General features: G+C 41.5%; 1 protein-coding gene across 3 annotated transcripts in view; it reads right to left on the bottom strand.

Moving 5' to 3' along the window:
- The window catches only part of phkb (phosphorylase kinase, beta), a 124,863-nt gene that overhangs the window by 57,768 nt on the left and 39,998 nt on the right, over positions 1–27,097 (bottom strand). For all 3 annotated transcript variants that reach the window (XM_072671609.1, XM_072671608.1, XM_072671607.1), the window contains 5 exons: positions 26,175–26,372; positions 16,911–16,968; positions 16,615–16,692; positions 15,014–15,172; positions 11,797–11,891 (listed from right to left, as the gene is read on the bottom strand). In XM_072671609.1, the coding sequence (XP_072527710.1) occupies positions 11,797–11,891; positions 15,014–15,172; positions 16,615–16,692; positions 16,911–16,968; positions 26,175–26,372 (588 nt within the window). The remainder of the gene's footprint in view (positions 1–11,796; positions 11,892–15,013; positions 15,173–16,614; positions 16,693–16,910; positions 16,969–26,174; positions 26,373–27,097) is intronic.

Here is a 27,097-nt window from a genome sequence, read left to right as displayed (position 1 = left end):
CGTAACTCACCCTAGCACCAGCAATGCACACGTCGCCAGGCAGCTGACGCGCTCAGAGGACAGCGCCGGGTCCCCAGCTCCACCGCATCTGCTAACAGATGCCCGTGCCGGCCAATTGTGCTCTCTCAGACTCCGGCTGCTGCAAAGCGGCATGGCTCAGAACCACACCCCCCCACCCCCCCGGGCAATAGCGGTAGCGCGTTAGACAGCTGAGCCACATGGTAGGTATTTCTGATATAAAGGCCAATGAAAAAAACATACAGTAAAATCGAGATGTCAGTGTAGACGTAATAACAATCCTTAACATACAGCTCCGGAAAACATTAACATGACCACCCTACATGATCAGTTTCTCTGGTTTTACTGTTTATAGGCAGTGTGTTTAGAGAAATTAATATTTGCATTGTATTTCATAAACCATGGACAACATTTCCCCTAAATTCCAAATTAAAATATTTGCTATTTAGAGCATTTAGTTACTTATTTATCTATTTATTTGCAGAAATGACAACTGCTCAAAAACACCTGCTAAAATAATCCAAAGAAATGATTATAAAAATTATAATGCAAATAAATTCTCATGCAAAAAAAAAAACCTCGATGGCCAATCACAGCTCCACTAGTCTTTCACATTGCTGTTGGGACTTTATGCCATTCATAGTCTGTAAATTCGGCTAAATCAGCTCTGTTTGATGAAACACCTGGAATAAAACATCTTCCGCACACATAGAGATGCAAATTTAAATATATATAAAAAAAAAAAATATATATATATATATATATATATATATATATATTAGTTTTATTATTATTATTATTATTATTATTAAGTGGTCTTCATTTTTTCCAGAGCTGTATATAAACATCTATAGTGTCCCATTTGTAAAGTTCATCTGCAAGTACCTCTATGTTATAATAATCATCATAAGCATCTCCATAATAATACTATGCTATCAGCAGTACAGCACTAGCTCTGTACCACATAAGGAGTTTCTGTTAATTCCTCTGAAAGGACGCCGGCACACACGTCCACATGTTCAGACGCTGCAGCTGAGATTACTTCTGACTGAGGTTTTAAAAAGGTGTCAAAGCCACCAGAAGTGCTTAAGCATTTGAATACAGCCCAGTGCTGAGAGCACGGCGACTCGGAGCATGGCGAGATCAGATGTAACGCAAATGTGAGAAGGATGAAGCTGGCGCAGGGCGGCGGCCGACTGAGTCAAATGTCGGAGTTTAAATATTAAACTGCTGCAGGAGGAGAGAGGACTACACCAGCAGCTCCCTGACAGATGTTTCAGCTCAATCTCAAGGCCAGCCTTAAACCCAGCATTACTATCTACAGTTAGACAAGATACAGAATTACACTGCAACACAGAGGCATGCAAAAGTTTGGGTACTCCTGGTGGAAAGATCTGTTACGGTATAGTAAACTGAATAGTTACACGAAGTAAAGTTAAAGACGACACAACCGAGCTTTTCTAACGATGACTGTGAACTTGGCATTGTCCTAATACGCTAAATAAGGCCTGAGTCCCTGATAATAATGAGCTCAAATCTCTTGGGACGGGGCAACTATCCAAACTTCTGCAGGGTGCTTCTTTCCTTTTTCCTTCTTTCCACTATAAACACATATTTCGCTTAAAATGTTCAGAAGAATGTTTTAGTTTAGAGGCTTTTGGAGATCAGATCATCTTCTGCTCACAGTACAGAAATCATAACAAGGGCTGCACCGATTCTTGCATGCCACCATATATATATGAGAAAATCTGTCCATTGTGATTTTATATATATATATATATATATACATATATATATATATATATATACACACACACATACATAAGTATGTAGTCACAGGAAACCCTCCTAACTTTTTCAATGGAAGTCAATGTAAAAAGATTCATCATGAAATTCTGATACAATATAAAATTCACATTATGGAGAAAAGTGAAAAACAGTAAAAAAAACAAAAAAACAAATGGAGATACAAGGTTTTGGTGTGACAGCAAAAAAAATATGTATTAGCAATAAAACACTCAAGGTTGTGTGTGTGTTATCACGAACAACACCATGGCTGGGATTTGGTTGCCGGTGCCGTATATTCTCACTCCTGTGACGTTTTTCATGATAACACACGGGTTTGAGTGTTTAACTGCTTTTATTCCTCAGTTTTTACAAATTAAAGAAACAAAAATCTAAGAATGCTTTAATACTGTATCACTCAGTGGAGTGATGCAGTTCATATATAGAGAGTGATATATATATATATATATATTTCTTTTTATTATGAACTGAAGCTACTCAAATTATGCAAAACAAATGTTTAAAAAGCACATTTAATAGCAACATCTTGTTAATCAGGTAAAACCGTATATCTTATATGAGAGATATTATATTAAATATTTTACATGTGAATCTGGCAGCTGCCCTTTATATTATACAGGAGTTTCATGATGAGTGGACCAGTAAAAATGCTCCAAAATGACCTGAAATAAACTCTTATTCCATTGAATTCCATTGAACCTTAAGCAGGTTTTTTCCTCCTCCTGTAAAACTGCTGTTCTGGAGATACGCAGATTCTGTCTGCCAGTCACAAAATATGAGCATCCATATGTGACCTTCCTAGTCCTGTTTTTCTCTGACTTCCATCAAATTGCACACAAAAATGCGGAAAAACACACACACACACACACACACACACACACACACACACACACACACACACATACACATACACATACACATACACATACACACACACATACACACACACATACACACACACATACACACACACACACACACACACACACACACACACACACACACACATTTTGCTGCTTCTTAAGACGTGGGCTGCAATCATGCATGTAAAGATTAAGAAATTAATTTGCATCACTAAGTGTGTGTACACACTCTCTGCATAATAAAAAGATGTGCTGCATTAGCCTGCTTTCCCAAAATAAACCGTTATACACAAGCGAGGGGTCCGCACGGGTCTGCTGCGGGCAGTCACACACTCCCATCACTGCCGGATAAAGCAAGAGTTCAGCCCCTTTTCCCAGTAACTCCAGGCATCCCAGTCAGTCAGTTGCAATGTGTCTGGAGGCTAATGCAGCCATATTAAACATAAAGCCCACCGATTAGCACTGTGCTAACTGTGTTAACAGAGCTCGGTTCCTCCAGGGTTCTCCTGGACGCCCCCCAGTCCAGCCAGCACAGCATGGAGGATGTGTTCAACTCCATCAGCAGCAGCAGCAGCTCACCTGATTTACCATCATTAAGCCCTGATTTACCACCAAACCAGGTGTTGATCTGAGGAGAACTCTAAATAATACTAGACTCCATGAGAGAGGAGAACTTTGGAGATGTTCTAATGATGAACACAGTGATGGAGAACCTCCACCTCCACTTTCTGTAGTTTATTCTAATATCAGTGATTTACTGAGAAGTCTAACTGGGGAGCACTGTTGTGTCCATGCTTCAGTCTATGTAGATGAATACATAATATGGACAAAAGTATTTGGACACCTGCTCATTCATTGTTTATCATTCTTTTATCCTGCTTTTGTTGGAGTAACTGTCTCTACTCTATTGTACTAAAGAGACTAAAGGCTTGTCATGATGATTTGATCGCATACAGCAACAAGAGGGTTAGTAGTATAGGATGGAGCTCCACCATCCATCATTCCAGAGAACACAGTCAGTTCCACTGCTCCACAACTTCTCAATGCTGGGGGTCTTTATACCACTCTAATAGCCCACGCCTGGCATTATTAGGCAGCATGGTGCCGATAGGGTCATGTATATTATCCGCTCCAGAGAGTCCTATTCTATTGGCAGGACTACATCTCTACAGGGACTAGACCTTCTATGTGATTCTCCGGGAGCTCTTTTGCCCTCACTGGCTTTCTATCAACGATGTTAGACCCAGACCCGGAGACACCACTAAACGCATCTCCTCTTGCAACGTGTTTAGCTGCAGCGCCATAAGGCAAACTCTTTTCAGACCAGAGCTGCTCTCACGGTACGGAAATCTGCGGCTTCAAACTCCTCAAACCTCCTTTAAAGTGTCAGGACTGTCAAACACAAACACAGAGCACAACACAGCACAGGCTGGATTGTTCTAAAACAGTGAGCGCTGCTGGCCAGGGACCCGTTTAGGAGCTGTTAGGAGCTTTAAGGTGGGGGATTTCGCTCCGTAAAGTGCCTCGTCAGGAGAGCCACGCAGAATAAAAGGAGTCGACGGGACGAGAGCACAAGAGCGAGAAGGTGGGGATAATCTTTAAAAGAGAGAGAGAGAGAGAGAGAGAGAGAGAGAGAGAGAGAGAGAGAGAGAGAGAGAGAGAGAGAGAGAGAGAGAGAGAGAGAGAGAGTAAATCCATGCATGCTGCGTTTCCAGGCGGAAAGTGCTGACGTTCCTCCGCTCCAGCTTGAGAAGAGTGGAGTGGGTGTAGTGAGGGCCTGCCTATGCAACCGCATAAGCTGGGCTACAATCACCTTTAAGAGATTGAACCAGGTGAGGATTGGATTGCGGGGGGTTGGAGGGTAATTGTAAAAGCCGAAAGAAGCCTTGCTGTGAATTCGATACACATCGTCCCTCTCTGGGTAGAGCGCAGATATATTAGGTTTAGCCAGCAATCCTTATGACACGAGAAGAGGGCGGAGAAAAAAATCAATTTATATTTAGCCGAGGCGGCGAGAGGCTTTAGAAGCCGGGCCCTTGTCAGAAAGGCCGTAGGTGATATAATTCCCATAGAGAAGCTGTGTGTGTGTGTGTGTGTGTGTGTGTGAGTGTGAGTGTGCGAGAGAGAGAGAGAGAGAGAGAGAGAGAGAGAGAGAGAGAGAGAGAGGGTGTGTAACGTGTCTGAGATCGCAATGGCAGATAACTTAAGACTGTGGATTTACTTAGAAATGCAGGGGGTGGCGCTACTGAGCCAGGACAATCTGTCAGAAACCCCTACCACCTACCTCAAGCTTTCACTTACTGGCCACTTTATCAGAAACACCTACTTTGAGGTTTCTGCTGACTGGCCACTTTATTAGAAACACTGACCCTGTGTTTCTGCTCACTGGCCACTTTATCAGAAACACCTACCTTGTGTTTCTGCTCACTGGCCACTTTATCAGAAACCCCTACCTTGTGTTTCTGCTCACTGGCCACTTTATCAGAAACACCTACCTCGTGCTTCCATTTATAGGCCACTTTATTAGGAACGCCAATCCTTTGTTTCTGCTCACTGGCCACTTTATTAGAAACACCAACCTTGAGCTTCCACTCACTGGCCACTTTATCAGAAACACCTACTTTGAGGTTTCTGCTCACTGGCCACTTTATCAGAAACACCTACCTCGTGCTTCCACTTATAGGCCACTTTATTAGAAACACCTCTTGTATATTTCTACTTACTGGCCACTTTATTAGAAACACCAATCCTTTGTTTCTTCTCACTGGCCACTTTATTAGAAACACCTACTTTGAACTTTGAACAGCTACTCTATCAAACTCAAATGAGCATGTGCAGCATGCTGGTCATGAGCTAAGCTGCTTCTTGACCACCTCTGACCATCAAAGACCCTCTGAGACCACCTGAGCTGAATTAGTCTGCAGGGATGAGTTTAAGACTGAGGGTGGAGACATCCACTCCATATGTTCCTCACTTCATCCGATCACTTTAGGTGGAGAGGACTCCTGCTCACTGGCAATGAAGCTAACTGCTGTGTTCCTCAGCACTGAGGCTATCTGCAGCTACAGGGACAACAGAGGCTTTAATGTGGGAGGGGGGGAGATGCTTGGCAAAGCAGCAGATGTGTGGATGAGCGATAGTCCATTCTGCTCCACTTCACCACCGTAGCGATCGTTTCACAGCGCTCTGTGATAGTGAAAGCTCCCCTCCGCTGCACAGAGCTGGACACACATCAACTGGCCAGCGCTCACAGCTTGACGACCATTATTTATCATTTCAGCTGAGGGGGACATACAATACGTCCTCCGAGAGACGCATCAGAAGAAAGGAGAGACCGGTGAAGGATTACAGAAGTGAGGAGTCCAGACACAGCGGTCAGGCTGTAAAACGATTAACTCTCAGAAGCCAAGAGTTATTACTCCACCAAATTCAACAGCATTCAACAGCGAGTTTCTCCAGATTTCTTCTCTTACACTACAGGATATAGAGATCTCTCATTTTTAACTTTCTTAGTTACAGTAGCAGTGTGTGAAACTACCTCCACCATGTTTTGAAGCTGTACTTTAGCCTGGCTAGCTCTCACTGTGAGTTGTTGATGATGAAACTACCTCCACCATGTTTGGAGGCTGTACTTTAGCCTGGCTAGCTCTCACTGTGAGTTGTTGATGATGAAACTACCTCCACCATGTTTGGAGGCTGTACTTTAGCCTGGCTAGCTCTCACTGTGAGTTGTTGATGATGAAACTACCTCCACCATGTTTTGAAGCTGTACTTTAGCCTGGCTAGCTCTCACTGTGAGTTGTTGCTGATGAAACTACCTCCACCATGTTTGAAGCTGTACTTTAGCCTGGCTAGCTCTCACTGTGAGTTGTTGATGATAAAACTACCTCCACCATGTTTTGAAGCTGTACTTTAGCCTGGCTAGCTCTCACTGTGAGTTGTTGATGATGAAACTACCTCCACCATGTTTTGAAGCTGTACTTTAGCCTGGCTAGCTCTCACTGTGAGTTGTTGATGATGAAACTACCTCCACCATGTTTTGAAGCTGTACTTTAGCCTGGCTAGCTCTCACTGTGAGTTGTTGATGATGAAACTACCTCCACCATGTTTTGAAGCTGTACTTTAGCCTGGCTAGCTCTCACTGTGAGTTGTTGATGATGAAACTACCTCCACCATGTTTGGAAGCTGTACTTTAGCCTGGCTAGCTCTCACTGTGAGTTGTTGATGATGAAACTACCTCCACCATGTTTTGAAGCTGTACTTTAGCCTGGCTAGCTCTCACTGTGAGTTGTTGATGATGAAACTACCTCCACCATGTTTGGAAGCTGTACTTTAGCCTGGCTAGCTCTCACTGTGAGCTGATGATGAAACTACCTCCACCATGTTTTGAAGCTGTACTTTAGCCTGGCTAGCTCTCACTGTGAGTTGTTGATGATGAAACTACCTCCACCATGTTTGGAAGCTGTACTTTAGCCTGGCTAGCTCTCACTGTGAGCTGATGATGATTTGATTTTGGTCAAACTGTCGCTTTAAGAAAGTTTCAGTCTGAGCTGGAGGACATTAAACTTTCTGCAGTTTCGCTCCACTGCCAACGCATTCAGCTCATGCCTCTCCTCCAGCTTCTCCCTCTTTATCTCTCTCTCTCTCTCTCTCTCTCTCTTTTCTGTTTCTCGTCCACTCTCTGAAGTGGTTTGTTTGTGTCTCCTCTGACGGAGATGGCCAATTGAAGATCTCTCACCTTCAGACCTTATCTGAGCAATAAGAAGTAAGTGTGTGTGTATGTGTGTATGTGTGTGTGTGTGTGTGTGTGTGTGTGTGTGTGAGTGAATGACAGATACTAGAACAAGCTGTGCTGTGGTAGTTTTCCATTAACCTCATTCAGAGCTCATAAGTGCAGAAATGTCACAGTTCACACACACACACACACACACACACACACACACACACACACACACACACACATACACACACATACACATACACATACACACACACACATACACACACACACACACCATGTATATATAGTTCTATTTCAAAGCCTGTCAAATAACAGTGCTGATGTAAGTGTAACTAAGGCTCATCCTCTACAGAGACGCACTTCTAAAGAGAATCATTACTGCTAAGTTACTGAACGACAAAAAAATAAAATAAAATAATATATATATATAAATAATGACCCAGGCATTTATCTAGATCACCTTCAAGAACTGACTGTTTACCCACTGCCTAATATATCCACCTCTGGACAGAAGACACTATAATAATAATCAATGTTTTCTCTACTTCAGGTTGGTACCTGATGGTACTAATGTTATGGCTAATCTGTTTGAAGTAACTGTGCTGTCCTTTTAAACAGTTCGCTGCAGATCAAGGCCAGGGGTGTCCAAACTTTTCAATGGGCCTGTAAAAATATGCAAATTCATTAAATGCAATATTTTTTCTTCGAATTATCCGACTGTGACTGAAGCTCCTCCCATAGTGTATTATCATAACAGGGTCCCTAATAACAGTCATTATCTAAACAACATAATTATCTCTTAATGAAGTCTTTGAAGACGGATGTTGCCTGGATGTCTTCTTATTAAAATACAATATTAATCATATATATGATATGATCATATTAAACCGTATTATTAAACCGTATTGATTGATTGATTAGTTCATTAGCTGGTTATTTATTAAGAACGAGAGAACGAGAGAACGAGGCGACAGCCTAACATTACAGGAGAAATCCACAGAATTAAAAAAATCCGGACATTTAAGAGGTTAAGGTGTAAACAGGGGGATTCAGGGCGGTCTGATGTTGCCAAGCCTTTCGATTTTGGGTCTAAAGCATTTATATGGTGGAGGGATACATGCAGGCTGCGGTGCAACAAAATAGTCCCGGTGGGTTTGGATGGTAAGTAAAGTAAAGTCAGGAAGCTTTTAAAGATTTTACAGAAAGAATATCAGAACAGCGGCGGTATCAGACGAGGTAGTGGTGTAGATGAGTGCAGACAGACAGACAGACAAGATAGACAGACAGACAGACAGACAGACAGACAGATAGATAGATAGATTAGACAGACAGACAGACAGACAGACAGATAGATCAGGCAGGCAGGCAGACAGAGAGATAGACAGATCAATACACGACAGATCAGACGGATAGAAAGGCAGGCAGACAGACAGACAGATGGGTGGACAGACAGACAGATAGACAGACACACAAACAGATAGACAGACACACAGACACACAGACAGATAGAAAGAGAGACAGACAGACAGAGGCAGATAGGTAGATAGACAGCCTGTCTCTAGTCAGCTGTGCTGTGGTTTGAAGGGGAGAGGATGGTGGTGTGTGAGAGGCCTCTGCTGTTTCTCAGCAGCTGAGCTTTGTAATGCTGTGTGAGTTTAAACCCACGGTTCCGCCGCGGCGCCGAAGAACACAGGAGAACCGAGAGGAAGAAAAGAACTGAAAAGAAACAGTCCTCCTGCTTTCAGCCCCGCCTCACAGGGGGCACCTAACCAGCTGCTCTCCGCCTCCGAGTGTCTGCTACTGACACGGAGATAGAGGGGCTTCACATCCCATCACACACACATTTTCACAAGAACCCATAGCTGTTAATGTGCCTTTAAGAGCAATATATGTAAATGAGCTCTGTGCTGATTGGCTGACATGTCCGGTAGATGCTGCCACTGTAACTTGAGGAGCGCTGGGTCGAATCCCGGGCCATGCTACTTGCCATCAGCAGCCGGAGTCAGAGGGAGCACAGTTGGCACTTGGTCAGCACAGGCGTCTGTTAGCTGTTGTACGGGAGCTGGGGAGGAGCCGGGCTTTCCTCTGAGCATGCTGCTACCTAGCGATGCTGCAGGGGCAATGGCTGGCTTTACATGTGTTTTGGGGGAGACATGTGCTAGTCTCCACCCTCCTAGTGTTGGGGGCTTTGCTAGTGATGGAGGGGGGAGGGGGGGGAGTCTTATGAATACGGATTGGGTAACTGGCCTTCAAAATTGAACAGAAATAATATTGTCAAATTAGAAATACATTATAATAATATAAAAAGAATGAGTGGAGCTATAACTGATTTGGGCTAAATGGGTAGCTTCTATATATAGATATAGATTCCAAATATGGACTGTTCACATGCATAAATCACACAAAAATGTGGGTTTCTATGATATGAGCTCTTTAATTCATGTAATCACATATATACACCCATTCACATGGACCTGACCTGCATAAACTACACCACAGCCCATAAATAAGTACACACACACACACACACACACACACACACACACACACACACACACACACACACACACACACACAAAACACTGCCTGTACGCATCCTGTCATGTTTGACTCTCCCACTGTACGCTCCAACCTGCCCAGACTACCTGAGTCTGCTGAACCCACGGCCCTGCTGCTGGTCATCCCCTCTCCTGTCCACTCCACCTGCAGTGAACCTGCAGTCAGCGTAGAAATGATGGGCCCCTTATAACAACCATGACCAGAGCACTGACACACAGCTTTCTGACAGCAACGTACACACACACACACACACACACACACACACACACACACACACACACACACACACACACTAACCACATGACAGCTCTAATCCGCCAGGCTTGCAGTCCAGCAGCCAGGCCAGCAGGAGAGGAGGACATACAGTGTGGCTCTGATTACCCGTGGCTCATTTATGGAGAAAATATTTTAATATTTCTGCATAATTAAACAATTAGGATGTAAACAAAGTCATTCAGAGTGATTTTTTTGGGGGGGGGTAAGATAACCTTACCCCCAGTCATAACTGTTCACAGTGGCTCCCTCACAGAAAGTTACTATACCTATGGGTTATGAAGACACTGCCTCAAGTTATCTCTAAAATATATATATATATATACATACACACACACACATTTATAATATATATACATATACATATATACTATATATAAACTACTAGATGTGTGTTTAGAGCCCAGTCTTTAGCTGTAAACAGGCCTGTGGTGCTGATGAAAGGTGAGCTGTGGGTGTGTATCCACTGTGTATGTGAGTGTGTGTTGGTCCCCCGCAGTGCCCTGGTCACCAACATCAAACACGACAGCAGAGAGAGATTTCACAGGCTGAGGACACTTCTCTTAGCCACTGGAGTGGTCAGGACGCCTCTCTTCAAACCATGTAGTACAGTACAGACCTCAGCACAGAACACTCTGCATCTCTACACATCAGTCCGTTTCATTACATTCATATTTACAACAATTAAAATAAATATAATTAATCAAATATGTGTATTTTAATGATATTAATTACTTTTATATTACACTTATAGCTCAGTAGAGCTACAATGATTAGCAGACGTCGATGGTGCAGTGTGTACGGGACAAATCAGACACTGTATTTAAAAACATTTATAAATTACTTAAATTATAAGCATACGGATATATGCAAAAGATTGGACCTCAACAACGTGTGTTTGTTTTAATAAGTGACCTATTTTTTCTACTGAATTTAACATAAAAAATAATAATTTTTATGCACGCCTTAATTATTCCAATGTTAAATTCAGTAAATAAACAACAATTATGTATTTTAATGTGCAGAAGTGTGTTTAAAGAGAAGAACACAGCTTTTATTTAAAATTATACAGTTATTATATTATACACACAGTCATTCCGACCGATTGCAATACACCATGGGAAAAGTAGGGGGCGATATAGCTTCTACTGTTTCACTTAAAAGCACTCAATAATGCTCTATAAATGTTCAGTTGATCCACTTGATTATTCCCACAGATAATAATAATAATAATAATAATAATAATGTAAGAATAAGAATGATAATAACTGATTGATTGATAAATGGATCAATTAATTAATTCATCAAACAAAAACGTGTAAGGCCTCTTCCACAACATCTACATCCTGATCTGCAGACTGCACATTCCAGAGACCGGAGTGATAAAAATCCTGACTCAGCTCCAATACTGTGATATTTTGTGAAATTCTGATACACGATCAAAGGGCACGGCTACTGAGGTGGTACACAGCCCGGCTGTACACCCTGCACATGAGTAAAGTGAAGCAGCCTTGGTGGAATGAAGGATCAGCTCACCTGATTGGAGTATCTCATGCTGACGTTCCTCTGGTCCTGGCGTTGGACGTAGCGGTGGATGGGGTCGATGTCCTTAGGGCTGATCAGACCGTCCACTGTGAAGCAGAGAGGAGATTCTTCTAATTAGACACAGTGAGTTTCTGCAGAGATAACTCAACCAATCAACCAACCAACCAATCAACCAATCAATCAAGCAACCAACCACTCAACCAATCAACCAACAAACCACTCAACCAATCAACCAACAAACCACTCAACCAATCATTCAACCAACCAACCACTCAAACAACCACTCAAACAACCAACCACTCAATCAACCACTCAAACAACCAACCACTCAAACAACCAACCACTCAATCAACCACTCAAACAACCAACCACTCAAACAACCAACCAACCAACCACTCAACTAACCACTCAATCAACCACTCAAACAACCCACCAACCACCCACTCAACCAACCAAATACTCAAACAACCCACCAACCAACCACTCAACCAACCAATCACTCAACCAACCAATCACTCAACCATTCAAACAAGCAATCAACCAATCAATCAACCAACAAACCATTCAACCAATCAACCAACCAACCACTCAACCAACCAATCACTCAACCATTCAAACTAGCAATCAACCAATCAATCAACCAACAAACCATTCAACCAATCAACCAACCAACCACTCAATCAACCATTCAAACAACCAACCAATCACTCAAACAACCCACCAACCACCCACTCAACCAACCAACTACTCAACCAATCAATCAACCAACTACCATTCAACCAATCAACCAACCAACCACTCAACCAATCAATCAACCAACCAACCACTTTACCAACCAACCACTCTACCAACCAACCAACCAACCACTCAAATAACCCAACCAATCAACCAACAAACCACTCTACCAACTAATCAACCACTCAAACAACCCACCAACCAACCAACCAACCAATCAACCACTCAAATAACCAAAAAACCAACCAACCATTCAACCAACCAACCACTTAACCAACCAACCAATCAACCAACCACTCAAATAACCAAAAAACCAACCAACCAAACACTCAACCACTCTAACAACCAACCAACCACTCAACCAATCAATCAACCAACCAATCAACCACTCAAATAACCAACCAACCCATCACTCAACCACTCTAACAACCAACCAACCACTCAACCAATCAATCAACCAACCAATCAACCACTCAAACAATCCACCAAACAACCACTCAAACAACTAACCAACCAATCAACCACTCAAACAACAAATCAACCAACCAACTCATACACCTAATCAATCAACCACTCAATCAATCAACCAACCAACCAACCACCCACTTAACTGCATTTAAAAGCTATAAAGGTCTATAGTGCATTATCACACAGTCACAGGCAACAGCTGGGATACTAACACTAACTGCCCAACCAACTCCTACCCCTGACTAAACAACCAAGCCCCCTAACACACCCTGCTGCTCCGCTGGGCTGGCAATTCACCTGCCTGGAGTCAGATCTGAGTTAATTCAACTTCTCAACTTCTGAACTGATATCTTACACTCTCCCTCTCTCTCTCTCTCTCTCCCTCTCTCTCTCTTTCCAACCATTTACCCCAGATAACATGGGAAGCATTTTTTGCACAAGCATTTGCACTAATAACTTTACTACCTCACTGGACTCTATTTATTGCACATTGCACAACTTGCACACTACCGTCATTATTTATTATCCTCTGCCTGTACTGTGTTGTGTTGTCTGTCCGCACTTGTTTGTTTGTGTTGCACTTGTGTCTTGTATGCACTGTCTATGTTGCACCATGGTCCGGGAGGAACGTTGTTTCGTTTCACTGTGTACTCTGTATGTAGTTGAAATGACAATAAACCCACTTGACTTGACTTGACTTGACTTGACTTGAATTCCTGGGTCTCTGAAGCCGTATGGAATATATCTGTCACCATGCACAGAGATTAAAACATACAGCCAGACGGGAAGCGAGCAGAGCCCTCAGAGCACAACTCATTGCTTCCTAGCTCGTCTCTTTCGTTCTCCAACGCTGCGATCATTAGTGTAACCTCACAGTTCAGCTCAACAAACCTCTTCTCCAACGGCACATTCAAAAGCCAAGCCTTTTGAAAAGCGCTCGCTCTGAAATTCCCTTTGAGCGGACCGGGGGAGTAAGTGCAAAGCGCATAATAATAATCGGCACATGAATATCTGAGCAGTTCCTGATGATTCTGGAGAGCAGCGCTCCAAAAGGGTTTGGGAAATGAAAATACGGAACCATAAATGAAGAATATTTCAATAGAAACGATAACAAAACAGAAAACAATCATCTAATGCGCCCCCTATGGGTCGACTAACAGTTAACTGTTTGGTGAAAGCGGATAAAGGTCCGGGCCGGAGCGCTGCTGCTGCTACTGCACTATAGAGGTTTGGTGGTGGAGCTGCAGGAGGAGAACCTCTCTCCAGAACTGCTGCTGTGTAATGCTGCAGAACCCATAGAGTCATATTAGTGTAAAACCCTGTAGTATTACTCAACCACCTCAGCCCACATGCTGCTCCACCTTCAGATCAAGCTTCTGGAGCTCTCAGCAGCTGTATTTCTCAACAAATGCACGTGTACAGTTGTCCATGAGGGGGCGCTCAAATCATAATTTGTATTTACAGCAGTGGAGAAAAAATGAATTACACTTCGGAACAGTAGGGGGAGACCAGGAGCAAAAAAGAAAAAGTACAGATTCTCACATAATGCTGCTTTAAGACAGATATATTCAAATGAGCTGTGTTCTGAGCTCTGATTGGCTGATGTGTATTGTACCTCATTCAGAAAGCACTCCAGGCTAAAACACTGCTTATAGCTTATTCATGGATGGGTGAGGCTAAACTGCTGTAAATGTCTATGCTGGTTGTGACATCACAAAAATAATGAATACCAGTAAAAAAAAGAGGTTAAAAGCCTGAAATGAGAAAAAATGAAATGGATTAATTGTATTTTAATTATATAAAATAACGGGATCGCGGGCGGGCGTAAACTCACAGCCAGCCCAACAGAACGACCCTGTGCTTAGTTCTGCAGGTACATTAAAATATTCCCATTTCTGACCCTGTGTGTGTGTGTGTGTGTGTGTGTGTGTGTGTGTGTGTGTGTATGTGTGTGTGTGTGTGTGTGTGTGTACTGTATGTGCAGTTCTGAGCCCTTGACACTGACCCAGCAGCTTGGCGATGTTATACAGAGCCTGACCCCACAGGAACAGCATCCCATCACGACCCGAGTTGCTAGGGAAACGCTTCTGGCTGCCGTGCTTCTTCTGTTCGGCCTCCACGAAGTCCGCCGGCACGTGGTAGTACTTCGGGATGACGGCATGGCCTGCATAACACCCCCCCCCCCCCACACACACACACACACACACACACACACACACACAGAGAGAGAGAGGAGGAGAGAGAGAGAGAGAGAGAGAGAGAGAGAGAGAGAGAGAGAGAGAGTCTCGTTTACATATGAGCGCAGTGGTCACTGGTAGTTAGCCGAGCTCTAATCGTCTTACCACTAAATGACTCAGTTAGGATACGATTCTTTGACTCAATTCAATTATGATTGCTTAGAAAACAATTCAGTGAATCAAATTTAAATCCCATTTTGATTCTGAAGATGATTCCTTTTTTCTTATTTAATAAAAACTTTTTTATTAAAAAAGTGACTTTATTAAACATCAGTCAAAATTCATTATAAATTAAATAAATTTGATTGATTTGTTGACATGACTTGCAATCGTTTTCTGTAATAACTTTATAACGGAAGTAATTACTTATAATTATATAAGTAATATAAGTAATAATTTTAAAAACAAGACTAAGACTAAAGGCTAAAAAATAGGGTGTATATATAGGGTTTGGGTTGGTTGTGCCGTGAAAATATTAATTAATTAATTATACATATTAATAATTAATATTTGCAAATAAAATCAATGAAATAATTGAATAATTAATCATTGATTTGTATAATTTTAAGAGGTCAGTAGTTCATTTTTAGGCCATGTTGTTTTACATGTTTTACATACATATACACACACTTATATATGTAGATATGTTTACATTTATAGCATTTAGCAGACGCTTAAAGCTTAATCCAGAGCTTAGAACAACACTATGTAGGAGGTTTCCCTTAAAACAGCAGCTTCAGAGTCATGGTGATGCTCCACTGATCTGCTCTGAATAAGATCAGAATCAACACAGTCGTTTTCACCGTTCAGGCTTCAGAAAAGACTCGCTGGGGAGATCTGGCTCCTCCATGTACTGCTTAACCTGGCAGAGGGTGCGTAGTTCTGCAGAACACCTGTACACCTGTTCTGCTGCTGGAAAAGCGAGTGAGCAGTGATGCTGCATTGCTTATAAAGGTCATGTGCTTATAGGGTCATGCGTCCTGTCCTAAAAATGCACTGAACACACACCTTATACATTTGGGTTGTGCCACAAAAATATCAATTAATTATAAAATTAATATTCACAAATAAAATCATTAAAATGTTCTTAATTAATAATTGATATGTTTATTTTTAAAATGTCAGCAGTTTTTTTTGTAGGCCATGTTGGTTTGGTGTTGGGTGGCTTTAGCTGGAAATCACTGCTGCAGCAATCTGGCAATCCTTTACGTGATGCACGCTGCTGTTCACTACCGTGTGGAATGCTCACGTTCGGTTCCCTATGTTAGTGCTCTATAGTGATCTGCATTTTCACATGTAGGGGACAGTGAATAGAGTGTGTGTGTGTGTGTGTGTGTGTGTATGTGTGTGTGTGTGCATATAAACTCACCATCAAAAGACTGGAAAATGACGTCCTGCAGCAGTTCCTGATACTCCTTGACCTGCGCTGGGTTTCCCCTAAAAACTCCTGTAGAGCACATACACACACACACACACACACACACACACACACACACACACACACACACACACACACACACACACACACACAGAGCACAGAGTTATAATTGAACCTCCAACTATCTGAGCGCAACCCCCCCTCAGACAAACCCCTGCTCCCCTCCAGCAGCATCAATCATTAAAAATTCAGCAGTATAATAGACCTATAGCGCCTCTCAGCCTCACCGTCAATGATCATGTAGATGAAGAATATGGGGAACTCGCACTCAATGCCATCAAACAGCTGTGGAGAGACAGAGAGACGTCAAAGATCACACACAGTCACTGGACAGCAACATGTTCATCATCATCATCATCATCATACTGACTCTGTAATGAGGAGAGTCCTGTAACGCAGGCCTGACTCTGAACACAGTCATTAATAAAACATGCTGTGGTTTTTTATGATTTTTAAAGAATGAATAAATCATGCTGCTGCTGTTCCTCCGCTCGCCGTTATATCGCCGCTAAGTGTTTTTATTTTATAAACAGCGCAGTAATTACACGCAAATATGGCAGATTCTGCACATTTTAAACAGCAAGTCCATTTATTAGCTGAATTTAACACACTCCGGGTGGGGGGTGTTTTTTTTTGTTTTTCTGGGTATACTGGGAAAAGTTTCAGTTGTGCTGGGAGGAGGTTTGGTTATACTGGGAGGAGTTCTGGGTATACTGGGAAGAGTTTCAGTTGTGCTGGGAGGAGGTTTGGTTATACTGGGAGGAGTTCTGGGTATACTGGGAAAAGTTTCAGTTGTGCTGGGAGGAGGTTTGGTTATACTGGGAGGAGTTCTGGGTATACTGGGAAAAGTTTCAGTTGTGCTGGGAGGAGTTTTGGTTATACTGGGAGGAGTTCTGGGTATACTGGGAAAAGTTTCAGTTGTACTGGGAGAAGGTTTGGTTATACTGGGAGGAGTTCTGGGTATACTGGGAAAAGTTTCAGTTGTACTGGGAGAAAGTTTGGTTAAACTGGGAGGAGTTCTGGGTATACTGGGAAGAGTTTCAGTTGTGCTGGGAGGAGTTTTGGTTATACTGGGAGGAGTTCTGGGTATACTGGGAAAAGTTTCAGTTGTGCTGGGAGGAGTTTTGGTTATACTGGGAGGAGTTCTGGGTATACTGGGAAAAGTTTCAGTTGTACTGGGAGAAGGTTTGGTTATACTGGGAGGAGTTCTGGGTATACTGGGAAGAGTTTCAGTTGTGCTGGGAGGAGTTCTGGGTATACTGGGAAGAGTTCCAGTTGTGCTGGCAGGAGGTTTGGTTATACTGGGAGGAGTTCTGGGTATACTGGGAAAAGTTTCAGTTGTGCTGGGAGGAGTTTTGGTTATACTGGGAGGAGTTCTGGGTATACTGGGAAGAGTTTCAGTTGTGCTGGGAAGAGGTTTGGTTATACTGGGAGGAGTTCTGGGTATACTGGGAAAAGTTTCAGTTGTGCTGGGAGGAGGTTTGGTTATACTGGGAGGAGTTCTGGGTATACTGGGAAAAGTTTCAGTTGTGCTGGGAGGAGGTTTGGTTATACTGGGAGGAGTTCTGGGTATACTGGGAAGAGTTTCAGTTGTGCTGGGAAGAGGTTTGGTTATACTGGGAGGAGTTCTGGGTATACTGGGAAAAGTTTCAGTTGTGCTGGGAGGAGGTTTGGTTATACTGGGAGGAGTTCTGGGTATACTGGGAAAAGTTTCAGTTGTGCTGGGAGGAGGTTTGGTTATACTGGGAGGAGTTCTGGGTATACTGGGAAAAGTTTCAGTTGTGCTGGGAGGAGGTTTGGTTATACTGGGAGGAGTTCTGGGTATACTGGGAAGAGTTTCAGTTGTGCTGGGAGGAGGTTTGGGAGTTTTGGTTAGGTTGGGAGGAGTTTCGGGTTGTGCTGGAAGGAGTTCTGGTGTACTGGGAGGGTTTGGGTTATAAGGAGGGGATTCAGCTATCCCACATCCATTGGATGATCAGTTCTGCCACTCCAACTCATCCCAAAACCACTGGATAGAGCTTCATCCTCACTCCAGAGAACTCAGCTCCTAGGCTCCTCTGCTCCTCAGCTCAGCGCTCCTCAGCTCAGTGCTCCTCAGTGTTTTACTATGGAGATTATCCAGCTGTGTGCAGACCTGCCTGAGCCGTGGTGTATATATATACAGAACTGTTCCATATTTAATGTGACGTATGAAAGGAATACGTGTAAATCTGCTCAGATCAGATCGACAACACTAAATAATGCATCGGGACACTCTATTGTCTCTACATCTTCCGGACTCAAACGAGGGCATATTTGTAGAGTAAACACAAGAAGACCTGATCGATACCCTCCGCCCTTATCGCCGCCTGCACCGCCTCTCCCTCCAACAGCTTCAGGAGCAGCTAAAGCCACACACAGAGCTCCTCTTTACAGCCGCAGCAGCTCAGCTGACACACAAAACAATTACGTGTGAGACACTATCAGCTCAGCAGCCGAGCAGAAACTCCATTAAACGCCGTGGAGGCCGCCGCCCCCTCCAACACATGAGCCACGAATCACTTGGGTCTGAAATTAAATTCAGCGCAGATGTAGAGATGTTTGCCATCGTGAAACAGCAGCGAATTAATATAAATCATACCAGTGATCTCGTTGCGTCCGTGCCAGCAGTTAACGCTGAGCGCTGGAAACTTTTAAAGGACTAATATCCCACATTTCTCTGCTCGGAGACTCACTTTTTAGATTTATGCAGGTTTTTAAGCAAGAAAATTCATTTCTATGTGTCAATTTTCCAACTTCTACTTATCCCTTAAAATGCAAGGATGAGCAGGTCCTATATATAAAAATATATAATATTTTTTTGATGAATTATTACAACTTATTAACTGTTACAAATAACAATAATACTGAAAATAATGCAAAAAAATATTTTTTTTTTTTACATTCACTTCCATTGAAGGTTAAGAAGGATGGAGGTGAACGCTTTTGTATATTAATATAAACTATATTAAAAAATGAAAATTAGCCTTAATGCTAAACCATTGCTGTGAGGATTTGATTGCATCAGTCACACCAGAGCATCAGTGAGGTCAGTTAAGAAGTTTTTTTTTTGCTTCCCTTTTAAATAGATACTATAATTACCATAATAACTTCCTAAACTGAGGGAAAATGAGTTTGTAGCGCTTTAAAAGCAGTAAAATCACATCCCAGCCTGAAAGAAACATAAAATAATGATCAAATTAAAGCTATATTTGTGTGGGTGGGCCCGAGTACGAACAAGAGCAGCCCATCTGCACCCAAATCCTGCCAAACAAACACTCATTCTGCCCTGATAGTTCCTGAATGCCTGTTTGTGTGGGCGCCGCAATTACAGCCGCCATATTTAGCAGCACATTTCCACACCGCAATTAAAGACGAAGGCTACAAACCTTTCACAGCGCTGCTAAGTTGATTAGCAGTGAACACTGCAGTTATTCAGAACATGAAACATTTATAAACACAACGTATTGATCCGTGCTTAAGAACCACAATAACGACAAGGCCGTGACTCAGCCTCCGATTCCACGGATCTGAGGCGGCTTCACGGAAGCTTTCGGAAGAAAAGACTTGGGTAAGATTGTGAAGATACACTCCATCTCGATCGGCTGCCTCTCAAACACACTAAAGCTCCCTAAAAACAGCCCGGTTTCAGCAGGGAGTCTAACAGGTGTGAACACAAACTGGAGTGAAATCCTAGGAAACTGGTGCGGCGGTTTTCCTGCAGGAGAGACAGACGATAAAATACCAGGACAAACTGTGAGGTCTAGGTTACAACCAGCAGAGTGATCAAATTCTGGGATTATTATAAAAAATAAAAATAAAAAAAAAATCAATAAAAAAATAAAACCAATTCTTCTTCTTCTTCTTCTTCTTCTTCTTATTATTATTATTAAGAAACATAATAAATAATGTAAAAAAAAACATTATGTGGCACCAGTGAGATTTTTAATTGACCTACATTAATTAATACCTTCCTATTATAGCATTAATGTAAAAAAAAGCCTAATAAACATAATATAATGTAAACATTAAATGCATTAATTCCTTCCGATTATAGTATTAATGTAAAATAAAAACACAAACAAAAAAATAACGATGTATATTCCTCCATTTATTGTTAATATTATAAGAAAAATGATGATGATGATGATGATTATTATTATTAATAATAATAATTCTTTATCAGCCATTACATGTTATGGAATACATGCATAATAAACATAATAATATTTATATTTATAATGTAAATATTAAATGCACTAATATCTTCCTATTATAGCAAAAAAAAAAAATCTTTCTTATATTTATAATATTAATAATAATAATAAATTAGGAATATACATATTTATATATATTTGTTTGTTTTTTATTTGACATTAACACTATACTAGGAAGGAATTAATGCATTTAATGATTACATTATATTATGTTTATTATGCTTTTTTACATTAATGCTATAATAGAAAGGTATTAATTAACTTGGATCAATTAAAAATCTCACTTTTTTACATTATATATTATGTTTATTATTATTATTATTATTATTATTAATAATAATAATAATAACATGCTAAATAACTTGAATACAAATGTTTTGAAGTTTTTCAAATATTTTAAATAAATATTACATATAATAAGTATGTATAGTAATTAGTATAGTAATTAAGTATAGTACATTTTTCTATGTTTTTGTTAAGAACTCTTTCTGATTACAAACCTATACAGACACAACAAATATAATGTAAACAAACAAACAGAGAAAAACAAATGAAATGGAGCATATCCAGATAAAATGAGAAAACATGGTAACAATGAGATTTTGAATCGATCAATATGACTGAATATCTTTCTTTCTGTTACAGAATCAAACCAGTTACAGATTACTGCTGCCCTCACGTCTGTCAGCAGCTTCCTCCAAATTAGTACATTTAAAAAGCAGTGATGCCAAACTGAGGATTCCTGAGTACATCTAGACCAACTCAACCCTGGGGGAGTCTTAAATAAATAAAGAAACAGATGATTATTAGTAGCAAGATCTTTATTTCTGCTATTATTAAAGATCATTTGTGAATCAGGGCCCTGTTTTCATAGCAGAGACGAGTCCCCCCCACTTTCTCCGGGGAGCACGGCGTCCATCAACTTTTCCTAAATGTAATTAAGACTTTCCTATCTGCGCTGGCGATCTCGGCGGACCATCTCGCCGACGGTTGGAGATAAGAGCGGGAGATTATGGCGTAATGAAATAAAGGACGTTAATTGAACTGGTCTCGCATCGTTGGCGTATCTCGCCTAAGCCGCTTCAGGAGCGAGACGGGGGAGTTAGCAGCCTGATGAGAAAATAACTACATTAATCCACCATCGCAGCTCAGCTGAAAACCTGATTTGACTGAAAGGACCATCCCTCAAGCCCTTAAGTGGCCTCAATTTCAGACTGGACCACAGAGCTCGCCCACTGACCAACAACTCACACCAGACAGACACCAGACAGACACCAGACAGACACTAGACAGACACTAGACAGACACTAGACAGACACTAGACAGACACTAGACAGACAGACAGGCACTAGACAGACACTAGACAGACACTAGACAGGCACTAGACAGGCACTAGACAGACACTAGACAGACACTAGACAGGCAGACAGACAGACAGGCAGACAGACAGGCAGACAGACAGACAGACAGGCAGACAGGCAGACAGGCAGACAGACACTAGGCAGACAGACACTAGGCAGACAGACACTAGGCAGACAGACACTAGGCAGACACTAGACAGACAGGCAGACAGACAGGCAGACAGACAGGCAGACAGACAGGCAGACAGACAGACAGACACCATACAGACACCATACAGACACCATACAGACAGACGGATACCAGACAGACAGACACCAGACCGACAGACAGACAGGTAGGCAGACAGGCAGACGGAAAAATAGCCAGACAGACGCATGGATTGACAGACATGCAGACAGATAAATAGATACACAGACAGACAAGAACACTAATAGAGAAGCTGGCAGACAGACAGGCGAATGCATACACAGATAGATAGATAGATAGATAGATAGACAGACAGACAGACAGACAGACAGACAGACAGACAGATAGATAGATAGACAGATAGACAGATAGACAGATAGATAGATAGATAGATAGACAGATAGACAGATAGACAGATAGATATATAGATAGACAGACAGACAGACAGACAGACAGGTGGGCAGGTGGGCAGGTGGACAAACAGACAGGCAGCTAGATAAATAGATGGATGAATGGAGAGACAGACAGATCAATAGGCAGGCAGAGAGATATACAGATGGCTGGATGGACAGATGGATGGAAGAAAGGATAGACAGCCAGACAGACAGACAGATAAATAACCTGATGCAAGGACAGATGTAGACCGATAGAGAAGCAGGCAGACAGACAGGCAGATACATACACAGATAGATAGATGAACAGACAGACAGGCAGACAGGTGGAGAAGCAGGTAGACAGATAGATGGATGCATACACAGATGGACAGATGGATGGGCAGACAGATGGACAGACAGACAGACCGGAGGATAGACAGACAGGCAGACAGATGAACAGATGGATGAAGAGACAGACAGACAGATAGGCAGGCAGCGAGATATACAGATGACTGAATGGATGGATGGATAGATGGACGGAAGAATGGATAGACAGCCAGGCAGGCAGACAGATAGACAGATAAACAAACAGACAGACAGGCGAATGCATATACAGATAGATAGATGGACAGTCAGACAGGTAGAGAAGCAGGTAGACAGACAGATGGATGCAGACACAGATATACAGATGGACAGACAGACAGACAGACCGGTAGAAAGACAGACCAGTAGAAAGACAGACAGACAGACAGACAGGTGGATGCATACACAGACAGACAGATGGACAGATATATAGATGGATGAAGAGACAGACAGATAGGAAGGTAAAGATATACAGATAGCTGAATAGCTAGACAGACAGACATGTGGATACATTCACAGACAGACAGACAGATAGACAGATACATAGATGGATGAAGAGACAGACAGAGAAATATACAGATGGCCTGGATAGATAGATGGATGGAATGACTGATAGACAGCCCGGCAGGCAGATAGACAGATAAACTGATACGAAAACAGACAGCTAGACAGACAGAGAAGCAGGCAGACAGACAGGCAGATGCATTCACAGATAGACAGACAGACGGAGATGTTTACAGATGGAAGGACTAGTAGACAGACAGGCAGGCAGGCAGACAGACAGACAGGTAGACTGACACACAGACGGACGAACAGACAGACAGATGGATAGATGATTGAAAGACAGGTATAATAACAGATAAGTATAAAGACAGACGGCTTTATATAGAGAGAGAGAGACAGACAGATCGCCCCCTATGTGTCCTGGAGTGTATCACAGTTCTCATATTAGCAGAACACAGCCCTGTTCCTCCTAAATTAAGGACGCCTCGTTCTCTACCTGACACCCTCATGGCACACCAAACACAACATCATTAAAACATCTGGCTTAACGTCAGCCCTGATGAAGGCCTGTGATCTGTCTGGACACTCTCTGCAGACTTGCTGAGGACATCTGAGCTCGGCCAGCGTGGACAGGGCGCTGGACCGGGTCTGAAGGTGCTCTCCTGCTGAGTAATTCTGCTAGAGCTAGCGGAGATAAAGGCTGTAGAAGAGAGCAGATATGAAATAAATACTGCCCAGGTGGACAGAGTAATCAGCAGAGCCGGCCCGGGGGTCTCCCGCTACACTTTACCGAATTCACTGAGCGAGATTTAATCACTCGCCACGGAGTCCTAGTCCACTCCACACACCACACCACGGGCCGCTCAGGCCTCTGCTCGGAGTAAAGGCCCTGAGCCAGGCTGGTTAACGTTATTAGAGGCCTTATTAGAGGACTAGTCACGCCCTTCACGTCTAAAAACGTCAATTATATCAATAAATCATTTATAACATCTAAGAAGACAAAAAACAAAACAGTAGCCCATGCAAACAGTGGTTATAATGTTATGGCTGATCTATGGCAGCTATATAAGCACGGTACTCGACCGCACTCGACTCTTCAGACTCTGCAGACAGAGGTCCCCGTCTCCTGTTTGAGCCAGTGTGAGCTCATTAATTCTGGGAGGTCAACAGCAGCAGCTAATGGACTGATTTGCTCAGTGTTAAGTAGCTGTGCCCCCCCCCCCCCCCAAGACCCCCGTCAGATTCAGGCTGAAGTTAATATCCTCTCAGCTTTAACCCAATCAGATGGGATTTAGCCAGGGACAGCGCGCTCCCCTGCTCCTCCGTCAAGAAGACGAGCGGAAATAAATAAATTCATCTCTGCTAGATTAAAAAGGTGCGTATGAAAGTCACTGCGCACCCCAGTATTAGCATTACCGCTAATCTTTTATTTTGAAGGCTAATCCCCAAGTTTTTTAAGACAGGGATGAGACACACGTCATATCAGTCCATTCAGACTGGACAAGAACATGTTTAACCCTCAAACGTCTGGAGTTATGAATGTTTTCTGCAATCTGATTTATGTTCAATTACTGAAATCGAAAATTACTTATTACTTATTTGAGGTTTATTAAAAATATTAGGTATTAAAACATCATTTTTGAGTTTATTTCAGGTATTAAAACAGATTTTGAATTTATTTCAAGTATTACAACATAATTTTTTGGTGTTTATTTATAGTGTTAAAACATTTTTTAAAATTTATTTCAGGTATTAAAACATATTTTGAGTTTATTCCAAGTATTAAAACAATTTGAGTTTATGTGTTAAAACATGCTTTTTGAGTTTTATCAGGTATTAAAACAATTGTTTTGTTTATTTCAGGTATTTAAACATGTCTTTTGCGTTATGACAGGTATTAAAAAGTCCTTTTTGAGTTTATTTCAAGTATTAAAACAGATTTTAAGGTTTATTTCAGGTATTTATATATGCTTTTTGAGTTATGTCACATATTTGAAAGGCCATTTTAGAGTTTATGTCAGATATTCAAACTTACCTGAGTTTATTTTAAGCATTAAAACAGATGTTGAAACATCATTTCTGAGTTTATTTCAGGAATTAAAAGAATCTTTTTGTGTTCGAAATTTACCCTACATCTATACATAAGAGTATAATCTCTATATTACACACACAATTTGTAAAAAAAACTGTAAAAAGATGCATTTGTACTATTTAAATAAAAGTACGTAGTTGCATATTTAAATACATATTCACTCAAATTACAATCAATTACACTCTGTAATGAGTCATATGTAATGTAATCACGTCATCACTCATGTAATGAGAACATATAAACCATGCTGAGTTCTTCCTCCCCACAACAATAACTAACGCAAGTCCAGAATGAATGAATGAATGATGCTGAAATAGGAGGGGTGTGAACATGTGTGCAGCAGGTGGGAGGTATGATATAGGGGGCTGTGCTGACCTTCATCTCGGCCGGTCTGTAGTATCTCCGGTTCTTGTCCTCGTTGGCGGTCCTGTAGCCGTCCCGGAGGAAACGCTTGAAGCCGTACTTCCCCTTCAGCTTTCGGACGATCTTGTCCAGCGTCTGGCTGTAGAGAGCGTCGTCATCCACTGCGAAGGCTGGGTAGCTGATACAGGGCAACAGCGCCGCGTCCGTGTTCTAAACAACAACAACAACAACAACATAAACAAAAATACCTTCATATAATTCGTTTATAACACAGTGTATACTAAGATACAAAACAACACATAATCAATATCACGTTATTACAACCACTCTTACTGGTAATTACAGCTATACAGCCATTTTCAAAAGTTTGGACACCCCTGTTCACATTAACTTTGTTGTTGCTTTTTTAAATGGTAAGTAATCAAATCCTTTACAGTAAACAATATTAATCGCATTAATTATTAACAATATTAACTGTTATGTTTGTGCAAATATCCGACAACATGTTTTAGCTATTTACTGTTAAAACAGATTTTTAAATTTATTTCAGGTATTAAACAGATTTTAAGGTTTATTTCAGGTATTTATATATGCTTTTTGAGTTATGTCACATATTTGAAAGGCCATTTTAGAGTTTATGTCGGATATTCAAACTTACCTGAGTTTATTTTAAGCATTAAAACAGATGTTGAAACATCATTTCTGAGTTTATTTCAGGACTTAAAAGATGTTTTTTGAGTTTTACACTATATAATTTTTATATATATATATATATATATATATATATATATATATATATATATGAGTATAATCTCTATATAACATAGCTACATAATTTATATAAATTTATATTAATTATATTTATATTTATATATAAAAAAAAACTATAAAAAAATTAGGATTTACACAATTAGAACTTTAAACAATTGACCAGG

This window comes from Salminus brasiliensis, chromosome 25, assembly GCF_030463535.1.
Source record: "Salminus brasiliensis chromosome 25, fSalBra1.hap2, whole genome shotgun sequence".
Lineage (NCBI taxonomy): Eukaryota > Metazoa > Chordata > Actinopteri > Characiformes > Bryconidae > Salminus > Salminus brasiliensis.
The sequence above is the reverse complement of the archived record's forward strand: the minus strand, read 5'-3'. Positions and strand labels throughout refer to the sequence as shown.